Here is a 21,388-nt window from a genome sequence, read left to right on the forward strand (position 1 = left end):
GTGCAGTATGTGGCTGAAGGGAAAGAGCCCCCCCAGGTGAGGGGTCCTGGGCCTAAGAGCTGGGTCCACCAGCACTGAGGTGTGCCACTATGGTCACCGGTTTTGAGACAAAGCAGACATGTATGCTGCTTACTGGCCCGCGGCTACCTGTCCCTAGCACAGCAGTTTTCTTCCCACTTCCTTCCTCTGCTCAGGTTACTGAAGAGACGTGCACCATCCTCCAAAGCCTGGGTTACTCCTGTGAGTGCCGGGGGCTGATTAATGTCAAAGGCAAAGGCGAGCTTCGGACCTACTTTGTGTGCACAGACACTGCCAAGTTTCAGGGGCTGGGGCTGAACTGAAGGCTTCTGGAGGAGTCAGATCACGGTGGGAAGCTGGTTTCCTCCCCAGAGCAGGTCCGGAAGCCAGCCCCAAGCCAGTTGCAAAGGTTGTGGAAGGTTCTGGCCATCACTGCCCCCCAGCAGATGGCTGTGCATGGCTTCTAAGAATTTGCACCAGAAGATTCTCAGACACAGGCACCAGATCCTGCTTGGAGCAACTGCTTAACTAGAGCATGTGGTATAGCCAGAACTTTTGTGCTGTCACTGCACCAGTTTCCGGGACAGCTGGAAGATGACCACTGGGATGTGATGCCAACTACGCTGGTGGTGATCCTAGAGTGTGATCAAGACAGACATCCACCTCGGCAGCCTGTGAGCATGCATAAGGGAGACCCACCTTTTCTAGGTCAAAGAAGGACTAAGCCAAGTTCTCTAGCCTGGGTTGGAGGCCCCCTTCTCTCCAGGACCACAGGCCATGAAAGTCTGTATTCCTCACACAGGTCTGAGGCTGGAAAGGGTGTTTTACAAGTGGATTCTTCCAGTAGAGAAAAAAATGCACAATGGACACTTCATTCTTGTCATCTCTGACATGTTTTAAATGGGTGCATTCTTAATGGGGTTTTACTTTTCTTGACAACTTAGATGCTGGGCAAAAATCTCCAACGTGTATGTAAATAGAACTACTGTCCAGTGTCAGCTGATGGGAGTAACTGGCTGTGGGGCCAGTTCTGAGGAATGGGCTCAGAGCAAGAAGGCACGGAGCAGTGAAGCCTCGGCTCTGAGTCAGGCAGCTCCAACGAACACTTCCCGGGATCACGTTCAGTAAGCTGAAAGCTTAGGAGCAAGGTACCACCTTTCAGCTCTGCCTGACTACTGCACTTCTGAGCTCCCCCTGCAATCTACTATCTCATGCTATTTCAGTGGGAAGGAATGGAGGCTATGCGGAGAGCCCTTGGACAACCTGCACTGCATCCTTCCTTTTCTTTAGTCTTCACATAGCTGACTCTGGAGAGCTTCAAAACTAGAAGGATCTACTCAGCATGAGATGTGTCAAGGTTGCCCTACCTGGGAAGCCAGCTCCTGACAGATGCTGAGACGTTCTTGCTCTGAACCCGAACGCATCAAGGTAAAAAGCCATCTTTAAGATGGTGTCTTACCATACTTCAGCTCCACAGGGAGCTAGAAGTCAATGTAACTGTTTCACAGGGAGAAATAACCAAACTGCCTGTTCCTTTTCTGAACTGACTTCACTGCTGCCAGAGCATCTCTGGGATCTCTAACACCACTGAATGTCACTACATCGCAGGGATTCATAGCTAGAAGCCAGCCGTGAACCTCCTGAAGTTGTACAGAAAATCTCGCAGAAGCCTTCAAAAGACTGGTTATATAGGGTTGTGATGAACTGCCACCCTTGCTGCAGAGTAGCAGAGTAGTGTGCAGGCAGGGGTGGAGGTGGTTGAAATGGGCCCATCTGCTCGGGTTGTGTTTTATCAGCTTGAGGAAGGGGGACCGATTCTAATTTGCAAAAAGGTGCTGGGTTGGGCTAGTGGCAGCTCTAATGTGTCACATGTAACTGGAATTAATATGCATGCAAAAACTTGCTCTGAACACCTGTATCTTGTACTTCGAGTAACTAATTTAAAGATAACAATACACAATGTATTAACCATTTTTACCCTATTATCTTGTTTTGAAATTACGTTTTACTTTTTCTCTTAAAAAAAAAAAAACCCAAAAAACAAAAAACAAAAACCTTGCTCTGTAAAAGTTCTATGGCAAAAATGCCAGCAAGAGATAGAAGCCTTGCCTAAATTGCCTTTTTTATACTCTGCTTTGTCATATAAAGGGCTCATTTCAAGGAGTACTGTACTGAAATCTGTGCTCTCTAAATCTAACAGTGGCCAGGGCTGCTGAGCTGGGCTCTCCTGGAGAGGAGGGTCCTGTTGCTGACATAAGGTAGACGTGTATCATGGTATGGGCTTCCTGGAACTCTGTGTGTTCCTACTCTTGCAACATTCATCAAGTTATTTCCTTCAGCAATGGAGCCAGGGATATAGCTCAGCAGCACAAGTGCCTGCCTGGCAAGCACAAGGTCCTGAGTTCGATTCCTGGTACCAAAAAAACCCCAACCAACAAACCAACCAACCAGCCAAACAAACAAAAAAACCAAAAAGCAATGGATATCCCATCAGGGAGTTTAAAAAATAAATTCATGTATCTTATTTTCAGTTAAAGCATTGTGCTCAGATAAGAATATTTCGTAAGTTTTCAGTCTCTAATGTTCAAATCATAGAGTATAACTGACCATTACAATCACTTGTAGTTGTTTTTTTGACTTTTTTAATTACCAAGTAATTTCTTTGCAAGTGTCATTTTGTTTTGGCAGGAACAAATGTTTTCCAACAATGACCCACTCTACTGGGATAAAGATTGGCTTAAAATTTTTACCTAAGGTGGTTTCACTGACTATGGAAAACAACAGAGGAAATCTTTCTGGTTTATTTATTAAGGAAATTTCCCAATAGAAAAGCTGATCCTTACCCACTGTACACTTTGTGTCTATAACACATCAATGTACAGAAATACGCTTTGAGATCATGTATGCAAGTGATAAGGGTTGGTTCTGTGTAAGATTATAGATCTGTCACATGGTTTTGGATGTTTGTTTCATTTTTATAAACTACAGTGTTTGGCTGCTTTTGAAACATTAAATTAGCAATCTGGAAAACCTGAATGTCCTAAGGTATTTTGAATTTAAATTTATCTTAGTAATCTCCGGGAGCTTAACTGTGTCCAGTAATGTCTAAACGGTATTTTAGAGATTAGACTCTATAAAGACTTGATAAAACAAATTGAATTGGTTTTATTAGCATAATATTCTAAGTAGGTTTTTAAATGATTAGTTCATGTTTTAAATTTAAAATAATCAGTTTTCCTTTTCTTGTTTTTGTTCCATGTTAATTTTCAAGTCAAGAAAATATAAAATGGCTTCCTCTTTGGGTGTTTTACAGAATGGCCCTGTATAGGGCGTTAATGTGTTCACAGAATTAGGCTATATACATCTTGGATTTTTTTCCTTTTATTTATTTATGGTACTGGGGATTGAATCTAGGACCTCACACATATCAGGCAAGCACTCTACCACTGAACTATGTCCCCAGTCCAATACTACTTTTTTATTTTAAACAGATTATGTTCGGAACTAGTTTCAGAAAAATCACCATTCATCTGAGCTTAGTCACTGGGATGTGGTGAGGGACCTAATTACTATGCATGAGGACATTATTTCTATTAGGTAGAAAGCAGAACTATACTGATAAATCCTAAAATTTTAGATTTATTTCCATGGTATAATGACAGAAAATCTCACGGAATAGGGCTACTTTTAAAGAGCTTCCTAGTTATGCTACTGCTGGGGAAACATAAGCAGCGTCAGCACTATTCTGAAGAACGTTCCCAGGTTGGCAGTAGCCCAAGGCCCTATTTCTTCCTCAGATGGACCACTTTTTAGACAAATTACCAAGATGCTACCTGATAAGTTAGGAATTATTAGTTCTTCAATGCGGAGTGTGGCAAATGTGAAACTGAGGAATTTCAATGATGGGGGATTTTCTTTCAGGGATGACACTGAAGAAGGCTGTTTCATGTTCTGAGGTTGTCTCTTGGTCACATCATCCTCAGACACAGCCTGCAGAAAGCTCAAGGGGTAACTTAGTTGATATCACGATACTCTTTAAGAGTCCCAGGTTCAATTTTATTACCTAATAGAAGTCCAGCCTCTGGAACATTAAAGTTGATTGTTCCAAAGTTTAATTAAAAACACAATTTACAAATAGTTAATATGTTTTGAAAAGCATTTCCAAGTTCAGAATGAAAAAAATATGTACATAATATATAATCAAATACCAGTTATCCTCAGCTCCCATCAGATCGACACTCGGCAACGTCAGTCTTCTTAGGCTCCTCCAGATCTGAAAGACAGCACACTTAGTGGTTTTCTCCATTTCAATCAGAAGTGGGAAGTGACGATGAAGCTAGCACCAGCAGAGTTAGCTGCTGATATCCCTTCTGTAGCACATTCAAGGTTAAAGAGAAGTTGTACTATTAGGTCATCATTGGAGCTTTTTAGGCAAATGTGTGAAATTTTTATTAATTCTTATGACAAGATAGAAAAGTAGTTTCACACCTTAAAATCTCAGAGCCCAAACTTCTCAAATGTTATCTGAAGGGAAAGGACTGATGTTCCTTTTACTCACTAACAGCACCCCTCCCCGCCCAAACAGGAACGCACCTTCTGTTAGATCTACGAAGTTGTTTTCCATGGTGGGGGAAGGAATGGAAATCCCCATTGCTTTCCGTATTCCATACATGCTGACAATATCACCGGGAGTGACTTGCTGTGCAAGTTCTTTAAGATTATTGGTCACTTGTTCAGCTGGGGGGAAAAAAAATTCCAGGTACTGAAAAGTAGTTCCTTTAGGTAGATAATTTTAAAATCCAAAATAACAAGGGTATCAATGCAAAAAGGTACACTGTCCATGGCGCTCATTTGAGCAATGCTTTATAGTGGTGTCACTACTCAGAAGTTTTCCCTTTAAGCATCTCCCGATTCTTCTCTTACTGGAGGTGCAACGTACCAAGGTGCATTTCTCTGTATGATGGACCCAAGAGACAGATCATGTTGGGAGGGGGTCTGGTGCTCAGCCGCTCATTCTGTGCTTCCTGGAGCTCCCTGAGCAATCTTGTGGTCTCATCAAGTTTCCTCTGGAACACTTCCGCCTCTGTGTGGTAAGGACATACTAATGAAAACAGACATACTTGCATATGGTCTTGTGTGGTAAACTGAGTCCTATGCTCTGGGGCTTGGCTATTTGTTGGCTAGCCTCACCCCTCAAAAGAGTAAAGCCCCTCCAAAAAAACCAACACCACAGCCATGCTCTACTACTCTTCTTTTCAAGACAAGAGTCTTGCTATATAGTTCAGGCTGGTCCTGAACTCACCAGTGTAGCCCAGGCTGGTCCTGAACTCACTAGTATAGCCCAGGCTGGTCTTGAACTTGCACAAATCTGAGAGCTGGATTACAGGCATGTGCCACCACACTTGGCTTCCTACCATTCATTTAACTTGCTTGGCCCAAGATGTTTCAGTGGTCCATGGCTGGGATAATCTGTGGCATTACCTTAATTACCTGTGTTCAGTTTCCAGCCACATGTCAGCCACTCACCTTCAGAGTCAAAAACTTCAACTGGAGCACCAAAGTTTGTTACTGCTTTCAGCGCTGTTAGCCTGTCCTGAGCGCTAGAGTCCAAATGCCCTGCTGGTTCCACTTCTGTAATCTAAGTCAAAAGAAAAAAAAGGCAATTATCTGAGCTTGCTAAGCCATGATAGTGCTCAGTAAAAATCAGTAAGATGACTTGCTTTTAGAGGCAAGGCCATTCCACCTATTTACTGTGGAGGCATGACTTTAATGACTACCCAGAATGTCTTCCTGGAATACCCTTTAACACACTATTCCCAAACTGTGGCAAAATAAGTGTCATAAATTCACACTGCTCAGTAATGTAATGATGTCTTACAAATTTGCATTACTTGTTTCATATATCAACAACTCTAAAGATAAGGAGCCTCATCACTGCCTCAACTTTGAAGTGCTATGGTATGACAATGCCTTGTATTTCTAAGACTCAAAGGCAAATGCTTTACCCACCCAGTCCATACGCTTGCACTTCTACAGCGTATCTTTATAGAGTCTAGATGTTTTATGAGTATCCTGGAAACCTCAAAGCTAGGCTGTCAGTACTGTTCAGGAGAAACAAGATCTTAAGAAAGGCAGAGTTGTATTTTTGGAATTCTAAGACTCAAGAGTTTCTATAACCTCAATGCTGACTGTGGAAGATACATCAACTCAGATAATAACCAAAAGTTAGTGGTTCCATTTGTATTTGACACTGCAGCCCAAGATTAATCTGGATACCCAAACTTCTGCCTGCACATGCGTGGGCTCAAAGTGTGCAATGCAGGAAAACTAACCTGGCACTAGTATGTATTTAGGGTTTGCCTTTTCAGCTACAACTGCACAGCTCCACTCAATACTCTTTATTACTTATCCAACTTCTTTTCCCATTCTCAAGATTTCTTTTCCTCTCGCCTGCTCATTAAGCACATGGCCTTGCTTGGCTCCCCTTTTCCTGAAAACATGGCTGTGTAAACACCATCTACATCTTTACTGGATCTCACATCTCCAGCCTTCCTTCCCCCTCAGTTACAGGGCTTATGTTTGTCTAACCTTTAGTCCAGTTTCCCTCCAGTCACTTAACTCACAGAAGTTTCCCTTTTGCCCCTACCCTTTCACTGAGATCACTATGATCAAGGTTACAAGTGACACTTCCACTCTCCTTACTGGGCTTCTGCAGCATCTGACACGGAACTCTCTCTCCTCCTCAGTATTCATTCACAGGTTTCCTATCTTAATGACTGATCTTCTCCAAGGTTCCCCGTGTTCTCACTCTAATGATGGGAATCAAATCTTACGTCTACAACAACCATTTCCAGCTCCACAATTCCCGCAATGTCCCAGTCACACTCATCACATGGGAAAGGGCATGTGACTTCTTTCCTATGAAAGGTGTCCTCCTTTTCCCGGACTTCCTATGTGAGCTGATACTACTACCTACCTCAGGCATCAGGTCACATCAACTTTTGTTCTGTTGTATTTGCTAAATCCTTTTGTCCTTTCAATTGGTATGCTAGTCATTGTCTTGGCTTTTTTCTTTGCTTTGACAAGCCCTGAAGCTCTTCACTGGTCCTCTCCTTTCACGTTTTATCATAGGGTCCTATCTTCTAGGTAAATTCTCAATTCCCAGCACTGCACAGAAGATTCTCCACCATCTGGGCCTTACCCATACCCACATACCACCAGCACTCCACCCAGGAAACAAGCCTTGGGTCACCTGATTTTTTTGTGTGTTGTACAGTAAATTCTCAGCTTAAGAACATTCAAGTTGTGAACTTGTACTGTGTAAGACTCACTTTGTTGGCTTAAGAATGAAAACAACTTATGAACAATTCTCCTGGAACAGAACTCATTCATAAGTTGGGGACTTACTGTACTGAAGACTGAACTCAGGGCCTCACAAATGCTAGGCAAATCAGGCTCTACCACTGAGCTACACACCAACCCTTTTTTTTTTTATTGTGAGATAGGCTCTCCGTAAGTTGCGTAGGCTGGCCTTGATCTTGTGATCCTCCTGCCTCAGCCATCCATGTAACTGGGAATACATGTACAGCATCATGCCTGGCGTGGGCACTGCTTTCTAAGATGGCCTCACCTGTGCCTTGCTCTCAGACGGCTCTGTCACAGACAAAAATAACTTCTTTTGTGATAAATGACACTAAATGTGTATTTTTATTTTCAAATAAAGTTTTATCATTCAGGTCTTTTAATTCTTCACTTATTTCATGTAAAGAACAAAATATAATCACCTCCATTTCTTTTGCTGTGTCAAGTGTCCTGGTCTGACCTTCATCTTCAGGTGATGACTGTTTAAAGAAAAATAATTTTTTATGGAACATTTATGAAAAAGCAAATATTAAGGAAAACAGAAAACTGTCAGAAGTTTTATAACAGAAAAATGGTAAGAACATGTATTAAGAGAATATATCTATCTGTCCATCCATCCAGCTAGTGATTCGTTTTTCAAGACAGGGTATCACTATTAACTCAGGCTGGCCTTGAATCCAAGGCAATCCTCCTGCCTTAGCCTCCTGAGTGGATTACAGACATGTGCCACCATGCCTGGCTTTTTAATTAAAAATAAATATTAGCATTTGGTGAGCTGGGGTACTCAGTGGTGGTGCTGAGATCCATACCTAATCAAAAGGTATACATGTTGAGGAAGGTATTTGATAAACAGCATATGAATACCTAAATAAATGGAGGCTGTTTTCAACAACAGGTTAAGTTTCTGACAAGACAGGAAGAAGCCTTAAGGAATACTGTGTATTAACCAAGCAATATCCTCAGGAGAGGATTAGTACAAAATATGCAAGCAAGTCCTACAGAGAATGGGGATGCTTCCATAACTCTATCCATTGGAGATAATAAACACACAAACAACACACAAATATGTATTGGACATCAAACGTTTTCTTTAAAAGACTGTATTGGGATTTAACTATTTTCCAATTCCCAAAAATTATATACAATGTATCCTTATATACAAAACTCATATTTTCTAGGATAAATCGTAAGAGGAACTGCTGGGTCAAAGGCCAGAAAAATTACATTGTAAATTATATTGCCGGATTTACAAAAGCTATTCAATTTTAGTAAAAAATTAATTCAGATACACTGATGGGAAGGGTATAGTAAAAATATTTCTGAATTGGTATAAAGGTGGTACTTGTAGGTAGAAAGAAGAAAGTAGTTCATGTGCCAGGATTTTATAGCAGTTACCACTGAACCTGAAGTACTGACCCCAGCTTTGCTGATGGAACTACTACATCATGTGTGTGGCTATGGATAAGGCACTGCAGTTACAGCCACCACAGAGAGTCAGGACATTGGGGCTGGAAATGTAACTGAGTGGCACAGCACTTGCCTAGTGTGTGTGAGGGGCCTGGTTCAATTTTCAGCACCACAAAGCACACACACACACCCCCAACGAAAAAAACATCCATGAGATACTTACAAAGTTCCCCAACTACGGTAAAGGGAGTACTTGGGAGATCCCTCTGTCAGTGGGAAAATTTTCTGGCTCTGATCTTTGAGCCAAGACTCTGAATTATTCCAGATTATGAACTGTTGAGAGTTTACAAATGTTGCTAGCAGACTGCAGAGAGGAAGCTTTTTACTTTCTAACCTGAGGTTCCTACCACTGTTATTAGCACACAATAAGGAACAGCGCATTCCACATCACTTTAGCCAACTTACTTTCAAGCCAGTAAGCAAAACTTTTCTTTTTGTTAGAGAACACAGCTCGACTGACTTCAGAGTATAAACTCCATTTCTGAATCGTACATTCCTCCCAGGATTAGAGAGGATGGCAATGTTCTGGCCCTAAAAGATCCTGGTAGCTGATTGTTCCGTCCATTGTTCTCCACTTATGGCCTCCACCCAGGCTGGGCTGCGCTGTCTCAGGGGAATGGAGTTCAGCTGTCATACTGGTTAATCCCTGGTTTCATAACACAGAATGACTAATGATTCACAGCCAATAATAAACTATTTCTTTAGCAGCATTCTTACCGTCTCCAACTCTTGTAGGGTCCTAGAATGCCCTCCTTTTGTTAAAACATCCAGTAAACTATCTGCCATAACATATGGATAATCTTGGCATGTTGCCAAAAACTCATGGACGCTGAAAGAGAATTGCGAAGGTTACTTTCACATAAGTCATCCCCACTGGCTTAGTCCTTCTAGTCACAGCCAACTGTTTCCATTAGATGCCTTTGATTTATACATGATGTTGAATTCTGTCTAGAAGCAAACTATATTTACATATTTACTAATGATAAATTTATTTTCATCAGAGAATTAAACAATACCAAGAGCACAGTAAAAATGAAATGTTCTTGAAGGAACTCCAAAGAAAAATGAGACCTCAATAATGGGGGCCCAGGGCTTAGCCCTTGGGCTTACTCTCATTAGTGACCTTGTTCCCCACAGGGTCTCCACAAACATACTAAATATCAGTCATGACCTCACTTGGATGTCCAATAAGCAACTAAGGCCTCGAATACTCAAAACTGAAATGCTGGATCGTTTCCCCAAGTGGTGTACTCTGAAACTTTCCCCTTTTCCATACATGGCAACCATGTCCTTTTATACTGTATGAAAATTCTGCGTCATCTCATTCTCCCTTCCTCTTTAATCAGTGAAATGAGTCCCACTAATTAATGATTTCTTCTCTCAATACCTCAACGGTTACGCCTCTGGTCCATTTCTCACCTGGATTATGACATCAGATCCCCAACTTCTGCCCTTGATCCCTGCTGTCCATTTTCTCTACACAACAGCTAGAGCCCCTTTTAGAATAAGCCAGGAGGGGTCACTATTCCACTCTAGTCTCCTCACTCAGAATAAAACTCCTCCAAGTCCTTATAAAGACCCACTCCCACTTACTTCCCTGCCAGTCACTTCCCCCTTCGCTCCTATTCCTTGGGCAGGTCTGGCAGGGCCCCTCCTCCAGGCTTAGCACAGCTACTTCAGGGAAAGGTATACTCTTCTTTTTTTCTGCAGTACTCCTGTTTCCTTATTTACTAAGTTTTTACTCGACTTTCTCTTTCTTAGCGAAGTATTCTCTGACCCCATCACTCTCTTCTTTTGTTGCTTTACCTTCCTCGAGAGCACTGTCAGCATCTAACAGGAGGGGACAGGTCTCTGTCATTACTCCTTCCCTGTGGAACCTCTATCATCTAGATACCTGGCACATAGTAATGGCTATTTGTGGAATACATAGGCTACTCCAGAAAGAATCTGTTCAAGCTGGGGAAGTCTAAATATATAAACAGTCTGATCTGAAACAACTACCAATCTCTAACTTAGGGACCCTTGCCTATAACAATAACAAAATCACACATACTTACAAGAGAAGAGAATAGCCTTTTGTCAGAAAACCAGGGGACTAGCTAATCTACAGAGCTAAAATTTTAACATATAATAAAAGTTAGCGACTCTCAAGAAGGGAAAACATTCAAGCTCACCCTGAGTCACAGCCCTGGTAAATTAGGATGGTACCTCATTATCCTACATAGAAACACAAAAGTTACTGAACCATGTGTTCAGTTACTGAACACAAGTTATACAGTAGCATGCAGTAAGGAATGGCTAAGTGTAACTGCAATGGCCTGTCTGCCTCACGATCTGTCACAGAGGGTTGGTTACATTTGGGTTATCTTAGGAATCAGGTCATCATGTCTACACCTCACAACTCGGGGAAAATACACTGTGGGCTCCCAAACTGATCAAGCTTAAAATGTAACTGAAACACAAAAATGTTACAGTAGAGGGCTGGAGGTATTGCTCAGTATTAAGAGAGCTTGCCGAGGGTTTGATCCCTAGTGCCACAAAGGGAACAAAAAAACATAGTATAGCAGAACAGATGGCACGTAACTCTTTCAGCTAACAAGCTCCTGAACTTTAGTATCAGTTGTGGTCCACTGCACATTTAAAAGCATATTTTGGTAAGACAACACTGCAGATGCCAATACCAGGGAGATATATTCTCTCTTTAGAAAATTTTGTTTCCATTAAAGGATGGTAATTATGGGTCTACTACTGTCACTTAAGGCAATTACTGAACACATTTCCTACCATTTGGGTAAGTTTGGAAGTCTCCCCACAAATCACTATTGTACATTGGTATTTCAGATATGATTATGCTTAGAATAACAACTAGTGACTCACCTGAAATCACTTGGAAGGTCAGAATCTTCCCCATAGGTTGAATAGATTAAATCAGAATCATCTTTGCTGATATTTGCAAAAGTGGAGTCATAATGTGGGGCATAAGAACTGTACGGCCCATAATTCAAGTATAACACTGTTGAAAAAAATAAATACTGTAATACTGTTCTTTAGTTTTTATGTGACTTTATTTCTTCGCTTTATTAAAGATTACTCCCTTCTAACTTTACTGCTTCATAGACTGATAGGCAAATCTAAGACAGATTATTTTCTCCCAATCAGATACAACCATCCCTTAGGATCGTGGGAATTAGTTCCAGAACTCCACCCACTCACAAATAGAAAAATATCCAAAGATGCTTGAGTCCCATAAATGGAATAGTATCTGCACTGAATCTACACATATCCTCCATACTCTTTAGTGTAAATCATCTCTAGATTACTTATAATACCTGATTGTATTGTTTAGGAGTAATGAGAAGAAAAAGAATCTGTAGGTGCTCAGTACAGACACAATTTTTTTCCTGAATATTTCCACTCTGTGTTGGTTAAATTCATGATATGGAATCCACAAATACATATGGCCTACTACATTTGTGAAGTTGCAACTTAAATGAATTATTCCCCACAAAAGGGAAGAGAAAATGAAAAACTCATTTTGAATACTAATATCTGATTTGTTTCTTTTGAAGTTAGTAAAATAACTAATTGATATTACAAAAGTACCACCAAGAGAGCTAGTGCATAAAGCAATGAGTGGTAATTATGAGTCCTTTCTTTAACTACTTGAAATAGAAAGAGAAAAAATATTGTAACTATGCAGAAGCCTCACCTGGGGTTACTTTGTTCCTTTTATCTTCTTTAAACCCCTGCAAGGTATTCACTCCAGACTGAAGTCTTCCGGTTGTCATCCCTAGTCTCACAGGACAGTAGCCTGGTTCTGAGACATAAAACTGAGCACAGTAAGACACGTGTGGAAATGATCTGTAGGGTACTCCGCTGAGTGCTTTCATGTGTATTACTTCATGTTAGCTACATTCCCCCAAAGGAGGCTGGGTAGCCCTTATTCTATCCATTTTTAAGATAAGAGAAATCTGAGGTAAGAAAGGCAGGAATGCAGCCAGGACAAAAAACCTGGACCTTTTCATTATACTACTACTGCCTAGAATTCTTTATAATTGTGTTAAGACTTCACTTGAAGATTTTTAAGCCAGATATGGTGGTGCATGCCTATAAAGAGGCAGGAAGATGATAAGTTCTCGCCTAGATTGGGCAAGTTACTGAGAAAAAAAAAGTAAAGGAAAAATATCCTATGGCAGGTATTCTTTTACTGCAGTGAGGAACAGCCATTAGAAATGTGATCTGGGTAAATAGGAACTCAACTGAACTGAAGCTGGGAATATGTGATATAAGCAGAAATCATGAAGTAGGCACACCTAAAAGAACGGAGAAAGATGGTATCAGGAGAAATGTGGTCTCCAAGAGTATGCAACACAAAGGGTGTTCTTTTCTTCCACCAAAGTCTTGGTTTTTCTAACACCTCTTGCCACAAAGGATACTACTACAGGCGATGCATGTGATGAAAGTACCAGGAAAAAACTTCAAATGTAAAAATCAGATCTCCTTCTGGGTGAGCAGTCTGCAGTTTGATTTCCTTATGTATCAGTACCTCCACCAGGAAGGCGAAACTGAGATAATGAACAGGGACATCTTCCACTGAGGGAACTACTCTGAGTGAGGAGTCAAATCAGCTTTGGCCACATCTGATTATGCCCGAAAGAAGCTCAGCTGGGCATGGTGGCGTATGCCAGTAATCCCAGCACTCGGGAGGCTGAGGCAGGAGGATCACTAAATTCAAGACCAACCTGGGCTACAAAGTGAGCTTAGGACCAGCCTGAACTGTACAGTGAGACCCTGTCTCATAAAGACAAAAAAAAAAAAAAAAAAGCTGTAAACCAGGAAACCAGACTAAGAGCACAGACTAGACACTAGCTTCAAAGAAATGGGTGCATCTCAGGGATTACCCAAATCAAGTTCGTTGTATCTCCCATCATCAAATCTTCACCACAGCTATAATATGAAGAGCTATGTTCTTAATACTGTGGTTTCTACTATGAAAAGATCACATGAAAACAAAAGTGTTTGGGTATGGTAGTGCATGCCTATAATCCCAGCACTCTGGGAGGTTAAGACAGGATAGCAAGGCCAAGCACAGCTAGGGTAACTTTGCAAGACTCTGCCTCAAAAGAATAAATGGGGGAGAGTGCAAGGGATATAGCTCTGTGTGAAAGCTTTGGGTTCAATTCCTAATACTTCAGGAAGAATTCTGTTTTAAAATGCAGCACTGGTTCCTCTTCTGTTATATTGGGAGAACATTAGATTAGCCTTTTTAGTCTTCAAATGCATCAAGTTTTGTTGCTTCTAAGATATTTTCACCTGCATACCCCAATGCTATTCCTTTGTCCCTTACTTACTTGTGAGTTCAACCTAAACATCGCCTCCTTAAGGAAGCCCACCCTAACCCCCAAACACTAGGTAGTAAATCTTTTCTTATATACAATCATAGATGATCTATTCCTCTGTAGTACTTAGTCATGATAAGCAAGTGTTTATTCATGACAGACATCTTCTTTGTATGTTCTGTCCCTCTCCTACCCTGGAGAATGTAAGAGGAAAGGACTCATCTTTCTATTTTGCTCCCTACCATATACTTCACTCTACCTATGGCTCCTATGACAGTGTCTTGCCCATAGCAAACAATAAATACTGGAAGTTAATTCTTAAAGTGCAGAAATTTTTTGTCACTATTCATTCTCCAATTATCTCTCAGGACAGTATGAAAATGGATATTCACTGAACAATTTAATGTTACCATGAAATACATGGTGCTTAATTAAGCTTTTTGTGGAAAATGACACAGTTGGCTTGTTGCTTTAAAATGTTAACCATGTTCCTTGTGAAATATCATCAACAGCCTAGCCCTGCTCTGTGATCCTACCTCCTACGATGGGATCCACAGGATGGAGAAGTCCCAGTGTTGTTGTTCCATCTGGTTTTCTTCTCTCAAATTCGCACTGTAATGAACCAAAGTTCATTCAGATGGAAAAAGGTTTTATACATGAAACACATGTATATAGCACTAGAAAACTTTCATTAGCCTAACAGTGCAGGTTGATCATAGGCTCATTCTCAAATCCTGCCTTTCACAACCATCACCTGATACAGGTGCTAAGAAGTGGAGGGTACAGACCAGAAAAAAAAAAAAAAAAGAGGGTAAGGAAATGTTGGAATTTTAAAAAAGTACACAGGTCCTTCACGTCACCTGGTTCTATCAAAACAGGAAGATACTGTCACCTGGTAGTGGCTTCCCCAAAGTCATATATAAATTCATTTAGTTTAAAAACCAGTACGCTCAACAGTATGATTTTAAAAGGCCAAAATATAAATGTTTTCTTGTAAGATTAAAATAAAGCACATGATTCACTTTCCAATTTTAGAACACATTAACTTCACTACAAATAAAACCCTTTACTAATAGAGGATTAAGGGTCATCACACACTTCATAAACAAATACATTAATTTTTCTTCTTGAGCTTTCTAGTGACAAAAAGCTCTATGGCAGATATGGACTAAAAGCACAGGAGAAATGTAAATGCTGACAGTCTCTGAGGGCAAGGATGTTGCTCACCAGGCTATTGGCTGGTCGTCGGGTCAGTTTCCCCCCCGACTCTTGGACAGCACGTTCGATCTGCTCCTGCTCCCTTTCTGAGTGGCTGCTTCTCCATTTATCTTCAAGCACATCCTTGTCTTTCCTGAAACACAAATTAATTAAGCATAAAAGAAGATGAAGGGCCGGAGATATAGCTCAGTGGCACAGGGACTGCCTGGCAAGTATGAGGTCCTGTTTGATTCCCGGTACCAAAAAACAAAATAAAACAAAACAAAACATCATAAGTGGGGACATGTATATCACTGTTCATTTCCTAGTGATCTAGTAAGTGCTCGAATGATGCAGAAATAGGCAAATCTAATGCAGCAGCTACTTCTCTTTCTTTTGTCCAGGGTTAACTTGTCTTAAATGTTCTCTTGGGTACTTTCACAAAAAAGAATTTAACTTCAGATGTTATTTTGAAGGAGGAGGAATATACATTTTAAGTTCAAGTTTTAAAACTCAAATCTGAAACAGACATTTAAAATATGTAAACCTTAGAAACAGAACAAAGAAATGTGTTGCATGTGTGACAGCAGAAATTCCAAACTCTTAACTCTGACCCTCCCTTCCCCAGGCCACAGCATCCTTCTTCTTTGATCGTTGGGAAGAACCAGGTGACCTGTAGGACCTGTATCGCTCTATAAAACCCTACGGTTGACCGTGAGGCGCAGGGCAGTTAGTCACTGCCAGGAGGACCAGTGGCTCTTGCCTGCGCTTACCAGCTGACGTGTTGCGGAAAACATGCACACAGCTCAGGGACAGCCCATCGATTTAAGCAGCCATTTTCAGTGTGCTTCTGCCGAACTTTTTCACTTTGTGGAATGAGGCAACGAATACACAATTTTTCTGAAACACACAGTTCTACTTAAATAAACTCCCTAACGAGTCTCTAGTCATAATTCATTGGCTTTAAAACAACTTTAGTAACAACATACATTTACAACTGTTTTCTGAACTGCTCAGACAATTCCATATATAGCAGTGCTCTGTAAAAAGGGTATGAAAGCATCCAAATGGGCTTTGATGCCAAGAAAGAGCCAAATGATACATGGGGACTTGATTTCTCCCAGCCACTCTCTCAACCAGAAGTCTCCCCCTCTTTTATTAGATTGAAAAGATAGTTTAACCTTAATATTCCAAATTCCTTACTTTTTATTGTCTTTATTGGGACTTTTGAAGGCTTGCGCTTCAGTGTCTCCAGAGTCGTCCCGCTCTTGGGGCCAGCAGCCACTATCCTCTCCACTCTGGGAGGTGTCTGCTCTATCTTTCTGCTTTCGGGTTTTCTGCAAGTCGGCCATGAACTCTATGCTCTGCTTTAGGCTCTGAATTCTTTCCTATAAATATTTTAAAATATTCTTATTATATGGCTGTCATTAACTTTTACAGTAAAGCATTTTCCCCCCATAATTTTGAACTTACACTGTCATTAGGTAGGGAAGAAAAATAAAATATAATTATACTATAAGAGGATAATATTTAGGAACAAGATCAAGAAAGTCCTATTTCTTTGATTCAGACCATTTAATTTCCAGTGTAAGAGAAAGCTTTACAGTTTTGTTGCACTATCAGAAAGTTAACAGAGGAGTAAGTATAAATTGACTGTTTTTTGTAGTTAGAAAGTACAATTTAGTTTAACAGTATGTTGAAACTCTGTAACAGTCCATTTTATCTTTTGAAACTTAAGAGTGATTAAGTATTTAAACCTGAAGCATGTGAAGAACCTTTACACTTGTATCCTATGGTGATCACCGGCCACAATGGCATTTTCTGTGTGAAAATGACATGCCTTGAGAAGAGCAAGTGGTTGCTAGCCCAGTTCTTTCTCAGAGCGCACAATGTTCTTACTACACATTTCTATTTTTAAAACATGCACCATGAAATTTTCATTGCAGTTAAGGGCTTAAGGTTTTTGGGTATATTTTAAGGAGGCAAATTTGTTCCTACAGACTACTTCTGCCTTTGAATTTGGGAGGCCTGTCACTGAATAAAATTGTGAAGTGCAGCTCCATAGGTTTGTATAGCAATGGCTGGGAAGAAATTTGCAGAATGACAGAAACTAGAAAGGAGAAGAGGTCAAACAAGAATACAGCCCAAAAATGCCTACTGATTAACCAAGGTCAGAGAACCAATGACTAACACTGGGCCTCTTGTCATGGACCTTTTCTCATCTCTTTGGGTAATTAAAATGTCTCCAAGTCAGCATGCTATTTATTTATCCCCAATCTTACAATATTTAAGGGACTAAAAGTGTGGATTACTTGCCATCAATACAGCTGACTTTTACTAAGTGCTTCCCCCTGTACCAGACACAACTGTATAAGGTGATATTATTACTCCCATTTTTACAGGAAAAAGGCTGAGAAAGGTCGCATGGCCTAAGGTCACATAGCTTCTAAATCATAGGGCTAGGACTTACACCTTGATTAGCCTGATTCCAAAGTTACTATGAAACAAACAGTACTGTTTGTACTTTAATGCAGCATCCTGCTAAAGTATTTACTTAGGAGAGCAAATGAGTTATTCTTCATCTGTTCATTCTTTATAAAAATAACGCTTACACCAATACTCACTATTGGAGTGTAACTAAAAATGTGATGAATGACTACAGTCTTTTCAATGAACAGAGAAAGTTATTTCTGAAAAGACCTCACTCACGGAAGGACACTCTAGTCTCTCTTGAGAGCACTATCATTAGTAGAGTTAACTCAGAATGCCCAAGTTTAAACACTTTAAAATCACAGTTGTAAAGATCCCTCCCACCTAGAGTGGACAGAACAGTCAGCAGGAAGCCATAACACAGGATGGGTAGATCTGAGCAAAAGGAAGATAATGAGAAGAGGGACAAGGACTAGAGAAGAGAGAGACAAGGAAGAATGAAGGAGAAGTTGTTTATTCTCCGTGCTTCCCACCCCTCGTAATATTAAAGAGATGCTGGGATCAACTGCATTAGAGAAAAGAGAAAATAGTGGTAGATCAGAATTGATCCCAATAATTAGACTTTTCCTTAAAAATTCAACTCACATATTTTAGATGAATAAAGACACATTTGCTGAGTGTACATTTACTTCAATCATAACAACAGGCATTCCCAGGTTTTTAAGCTTGGAATATGGCTTGGCTCTAGATTCTGAGCATCTCCTTTCCTCTGCAAATTTTTGCCAAAGATGGGTAACCATCTTACATTACAGTTTTCCAAGTCTTTAAGAAAGGGTGGGAACTGATGTTGTTTAAATATTAGGAGTGCAAGAATAATCATCAAATGTTTTCCATTCCCTAAGTTAAGTGGATCCAAGAACCTATCAGAGCCAAGTACAGACACTCAGACATCTGCACAATAAGGCATTTCTTCAAATGCAAAACTGTAGTACAGTCAATCACCATAAAAAATTGAAAAACCATATGCAATTATGTATGATTCACTTTTATTAACCTTTAATTCTCCTGAGTCTGAGCTCAAGCTCTTAATTCTGATTCCTTTCTCCTACCTGGCTTCAACCCACTCACTTCCTTTACAAACTCTCTCTCCGTCTAGGTGTTCTTTTTTCATAGTTTCCTCTTGATTCTAGTTCTTACCTGGAACCAGAACATTCATGCTGAAAATCACCTTGGAGATTAAAGATTAAACCTTTACTGTGGGGAGAAAACTGGGGCCCATGTTGGTTACTGTCTTGTCCAAGGTCCACCAACTATTGGAAGACAGGCTAGCACTCAGACTTCTGCCTGCCTGCCATGGTATGGTGCCAGGGTCATCCACAGTTTCTTGAAAGTCGTCTCTAAGTACATTTATCCTACTATTCAGAGCTATGAGCACAACCTCAGAAGCACAACTTATCTTTGGAATTCTCTTTCCTTGAAAGCAGGAGATGCATATCACCTTGGCTTATCCTTCACAGGCTGTTTCACCAGCCACTGCTGGATGACCCTACCTCTTAGCACTAAGGCATTTCATGTCTAAGTTCTCTCATCCTGCTTGACGATGATGTGTCAGCACCTCTGCATACTTTTCTCCTACCTCAAATGCCTTTCTAATCACAAATTCTTATCCTTCAAGGAAGAGCTTGCTCTTGTGGAAAGGTGGTTCTGAGACAGTTCCAAATGATTTCTCATTTGTGGTTCTTTTTTTTGTTGTTGTTGATGTTTTTGTTTTGAGACAAGGTTTCGCTATGTAGTTCAGGCTGGCCTTGAACTCACTTTGCAGCCCAGGCAGGCCTTGAACTCACTTTGCAGCCCAAGCTGGCCTCAAACTTGCAGCAATCCTCCTGCCTCAGCCTCCCTAGTGCTGGGATTATAGGCATGTACCACCATGCCTGGCTCATTTGTATATTTTGTTTCTTTCTACTAAAAGGGAGATCCATGCTTCACCGAGACTGAACCAAACATACTTCATCACTACACACTGAAATAAGAGAGCTTTCTTCCTACAGTTTCATACTTCATCTAATCTTATGCTGGAATTAAGCCTCTACAGAAATAACTAAAAGTGATGAACAATATTCGTATCAATTCCAAATGAGAATCTTAGGGCCTTAGTTTTTTTCTTTATTGAGTTTTAATTCAATTTGTTCTGATTTTAATATGATCTGCCAGTAAAATGAAATCTACACTTGAACTTCTATGACTAACAAACACAAGGATATGGAGTTTACAGTAATTGTTATTTACGACAAAGATTTTCCTTTACCTGGCTAAGAATTTTCATTCCTGAGTGCAAAAGCTTCTTTGCAGCTTTATAATAAATAGTTTCTGGTTTGTTGTAAATCATGGCATTGGTACACATTAGTTTGAAGTTATCCTATAGAGAGAATATTAGAGAAAAAATACATTAGAAAAACAAACTTTTCACCCTCTAGTCTGAAGCCACACATGCCTTCTAAAAATTTTTCTATCACTGTTTACTAAGCATCACTAAGCAATTTACTAAGTTTAAGACTCATCAACAAAAAAATACTGCTAAATTTGTTTTCCAATCCTTAAGCATTTTATTTTACCTATGTATAAACTTTAGATCTAGAAGCAGAATTCACAATGAATTTCTTCAGTATAATCTTACTATACACATGAAGAATTTAAGAAAATACATCTACCCCATTTAATAATCTTAGCTGAGTAGTTCATGTAGTTAAAAATGTTACTCTTAGTTTTAAACCAAATATATTAAGTTTTTGCTTAGGAATTATTTTAAATCCTGACTGAAAATTGGGATCATGTTAAATTATCCCAATATTTCCTGCCAAATTCAAACTGATTCAGCAAAAATTCTGAAACATTTATCCTATTTTAAAGTGTCTACACACTATCTTAAGCATAATGTTCAAAATATTGTAAAATCATGCCAATGTAAAATAAACTATGTAACTATAAGGAGTTAAAACCTGTAACTGGAGTGCTCAAATTATCAGAACTATATTTTTAGTTTAAAGTATGTGTATGTGCTGAAGCTTTTCATGGTTAAGACACTTTACACCCATGAATGTAGGAGTGATTACGTGAAGGCTTTACTAATTTAAAATGTTAAAAACCACAAAAACTTGAACTCACACACTCCTTCAAATTCAAAATAAAAACATCGAAATCACAATATTTAAGAGTGATGACAGCTTAGAATACTTAAGTGGAATGAAAACAGGTAGACTGAGACAGGTAAAGCACGAATTTAAGGCCAGTGTGGACTGCATAATAAGATTCTGTTTCAAAAAATCTTAAGTATATGAGAAAACTGACATAGTCACAATATATTAAAAGTGGGTGAAGTGTATGTTGCTTTTCAGTTCTGGCCAAATCTCTACTTAGGATTATGCTAAATACCAGACTTCAAAGCATCTGATGAAAACTAGAGTTAATCCTTAAGTGTATATACACAGAGAAAAACACAAAAACTGTATGTACTTTTAGCAGGTTCCTGGCATCCTCTCCCCAAAGGTTCATCCATGGATATTTGGAGAACTGATCTC

At 40.0% G+C, this 21,388-nt stretch overlaps 2 protein-coding genes across 8 annotated transcripts in view; one reads left to right on the top strand and one right to left on the bottom strand.

Moving 5' to 3' along the window:
• Positions 1–2,117, top strand: part of Adcy7 (adenylate cyclase 7) — a 65,817-nt gene extending 63,700 nt beyond the window's left edge. For all 7 annotated transcript variants that reach the window (XM_013516212.1, XM_013516214.1, XM_013516215.1 and 4 more), the window contains one exon: positions 195–2,117. In XM_013516212.1, coding sequence (XP_013371666.1) covers positions 195–341 — 147 coding nt within the window. In that variant the 3' untranslated portion in view covers positions 342–2,117. The remainder of the gene's footprint in view (positions 1–194) is intronic.
• Brd7 (bromodomain containing 7) overlaps positions 1–21,388 on the bottom strand; it is a gene marked incomplete in the record, with an annotated part of 36,456 nt that overhangs the window by 681 nt on the left and 14,387 nt on the right. Inside the window, 12 exon segments of the mRNA XM_013516217.1 lie at positions 4,227–4,291; positions 4,612–4,755; positions 4,958–5,101; positions 5,545–5,656; positions 7,803–7,859; positions 9,565–9,676; positions 11,725–11,860; positions 12,557–12,664; positions 14,723–14,798; positions 15,414–15,537; positions 16,587–16,771; positions 20,119–20,229. Coding sequence (XP_013371671.1) covers positions 4,236–4,291; positions 4,612–4,755; positions 4,958–5,101; positions 5,545–5,656; positions 7,803–7,859; positions 9,565–9,676; positions 11,725–11,860; positions 12,557–12,664; positions 14,723–14,798; positions 15,414–15,537; positions 16,587–16,771; positions 20,119–20,229 — 1,365 coding nt within the window.

This window comes from Chinchilla lanigera, unplaced genomic scaffold (assembly GCF_000276665.1).
Source record: "Chinchilla lanigera isolate Chin_1 unplaced genomic scaffold, ChiLan1.0 scaffold00032, whole genome shotgun sequence".
In the NCBI taxonomy this organism is placed as follows: domain Eukaryota; kingdom Metazoa; phylum Chordata; class Mammalia; order Rodentia; family Chinchillidae; genus Chinchilla; species Chinchilla lanigera.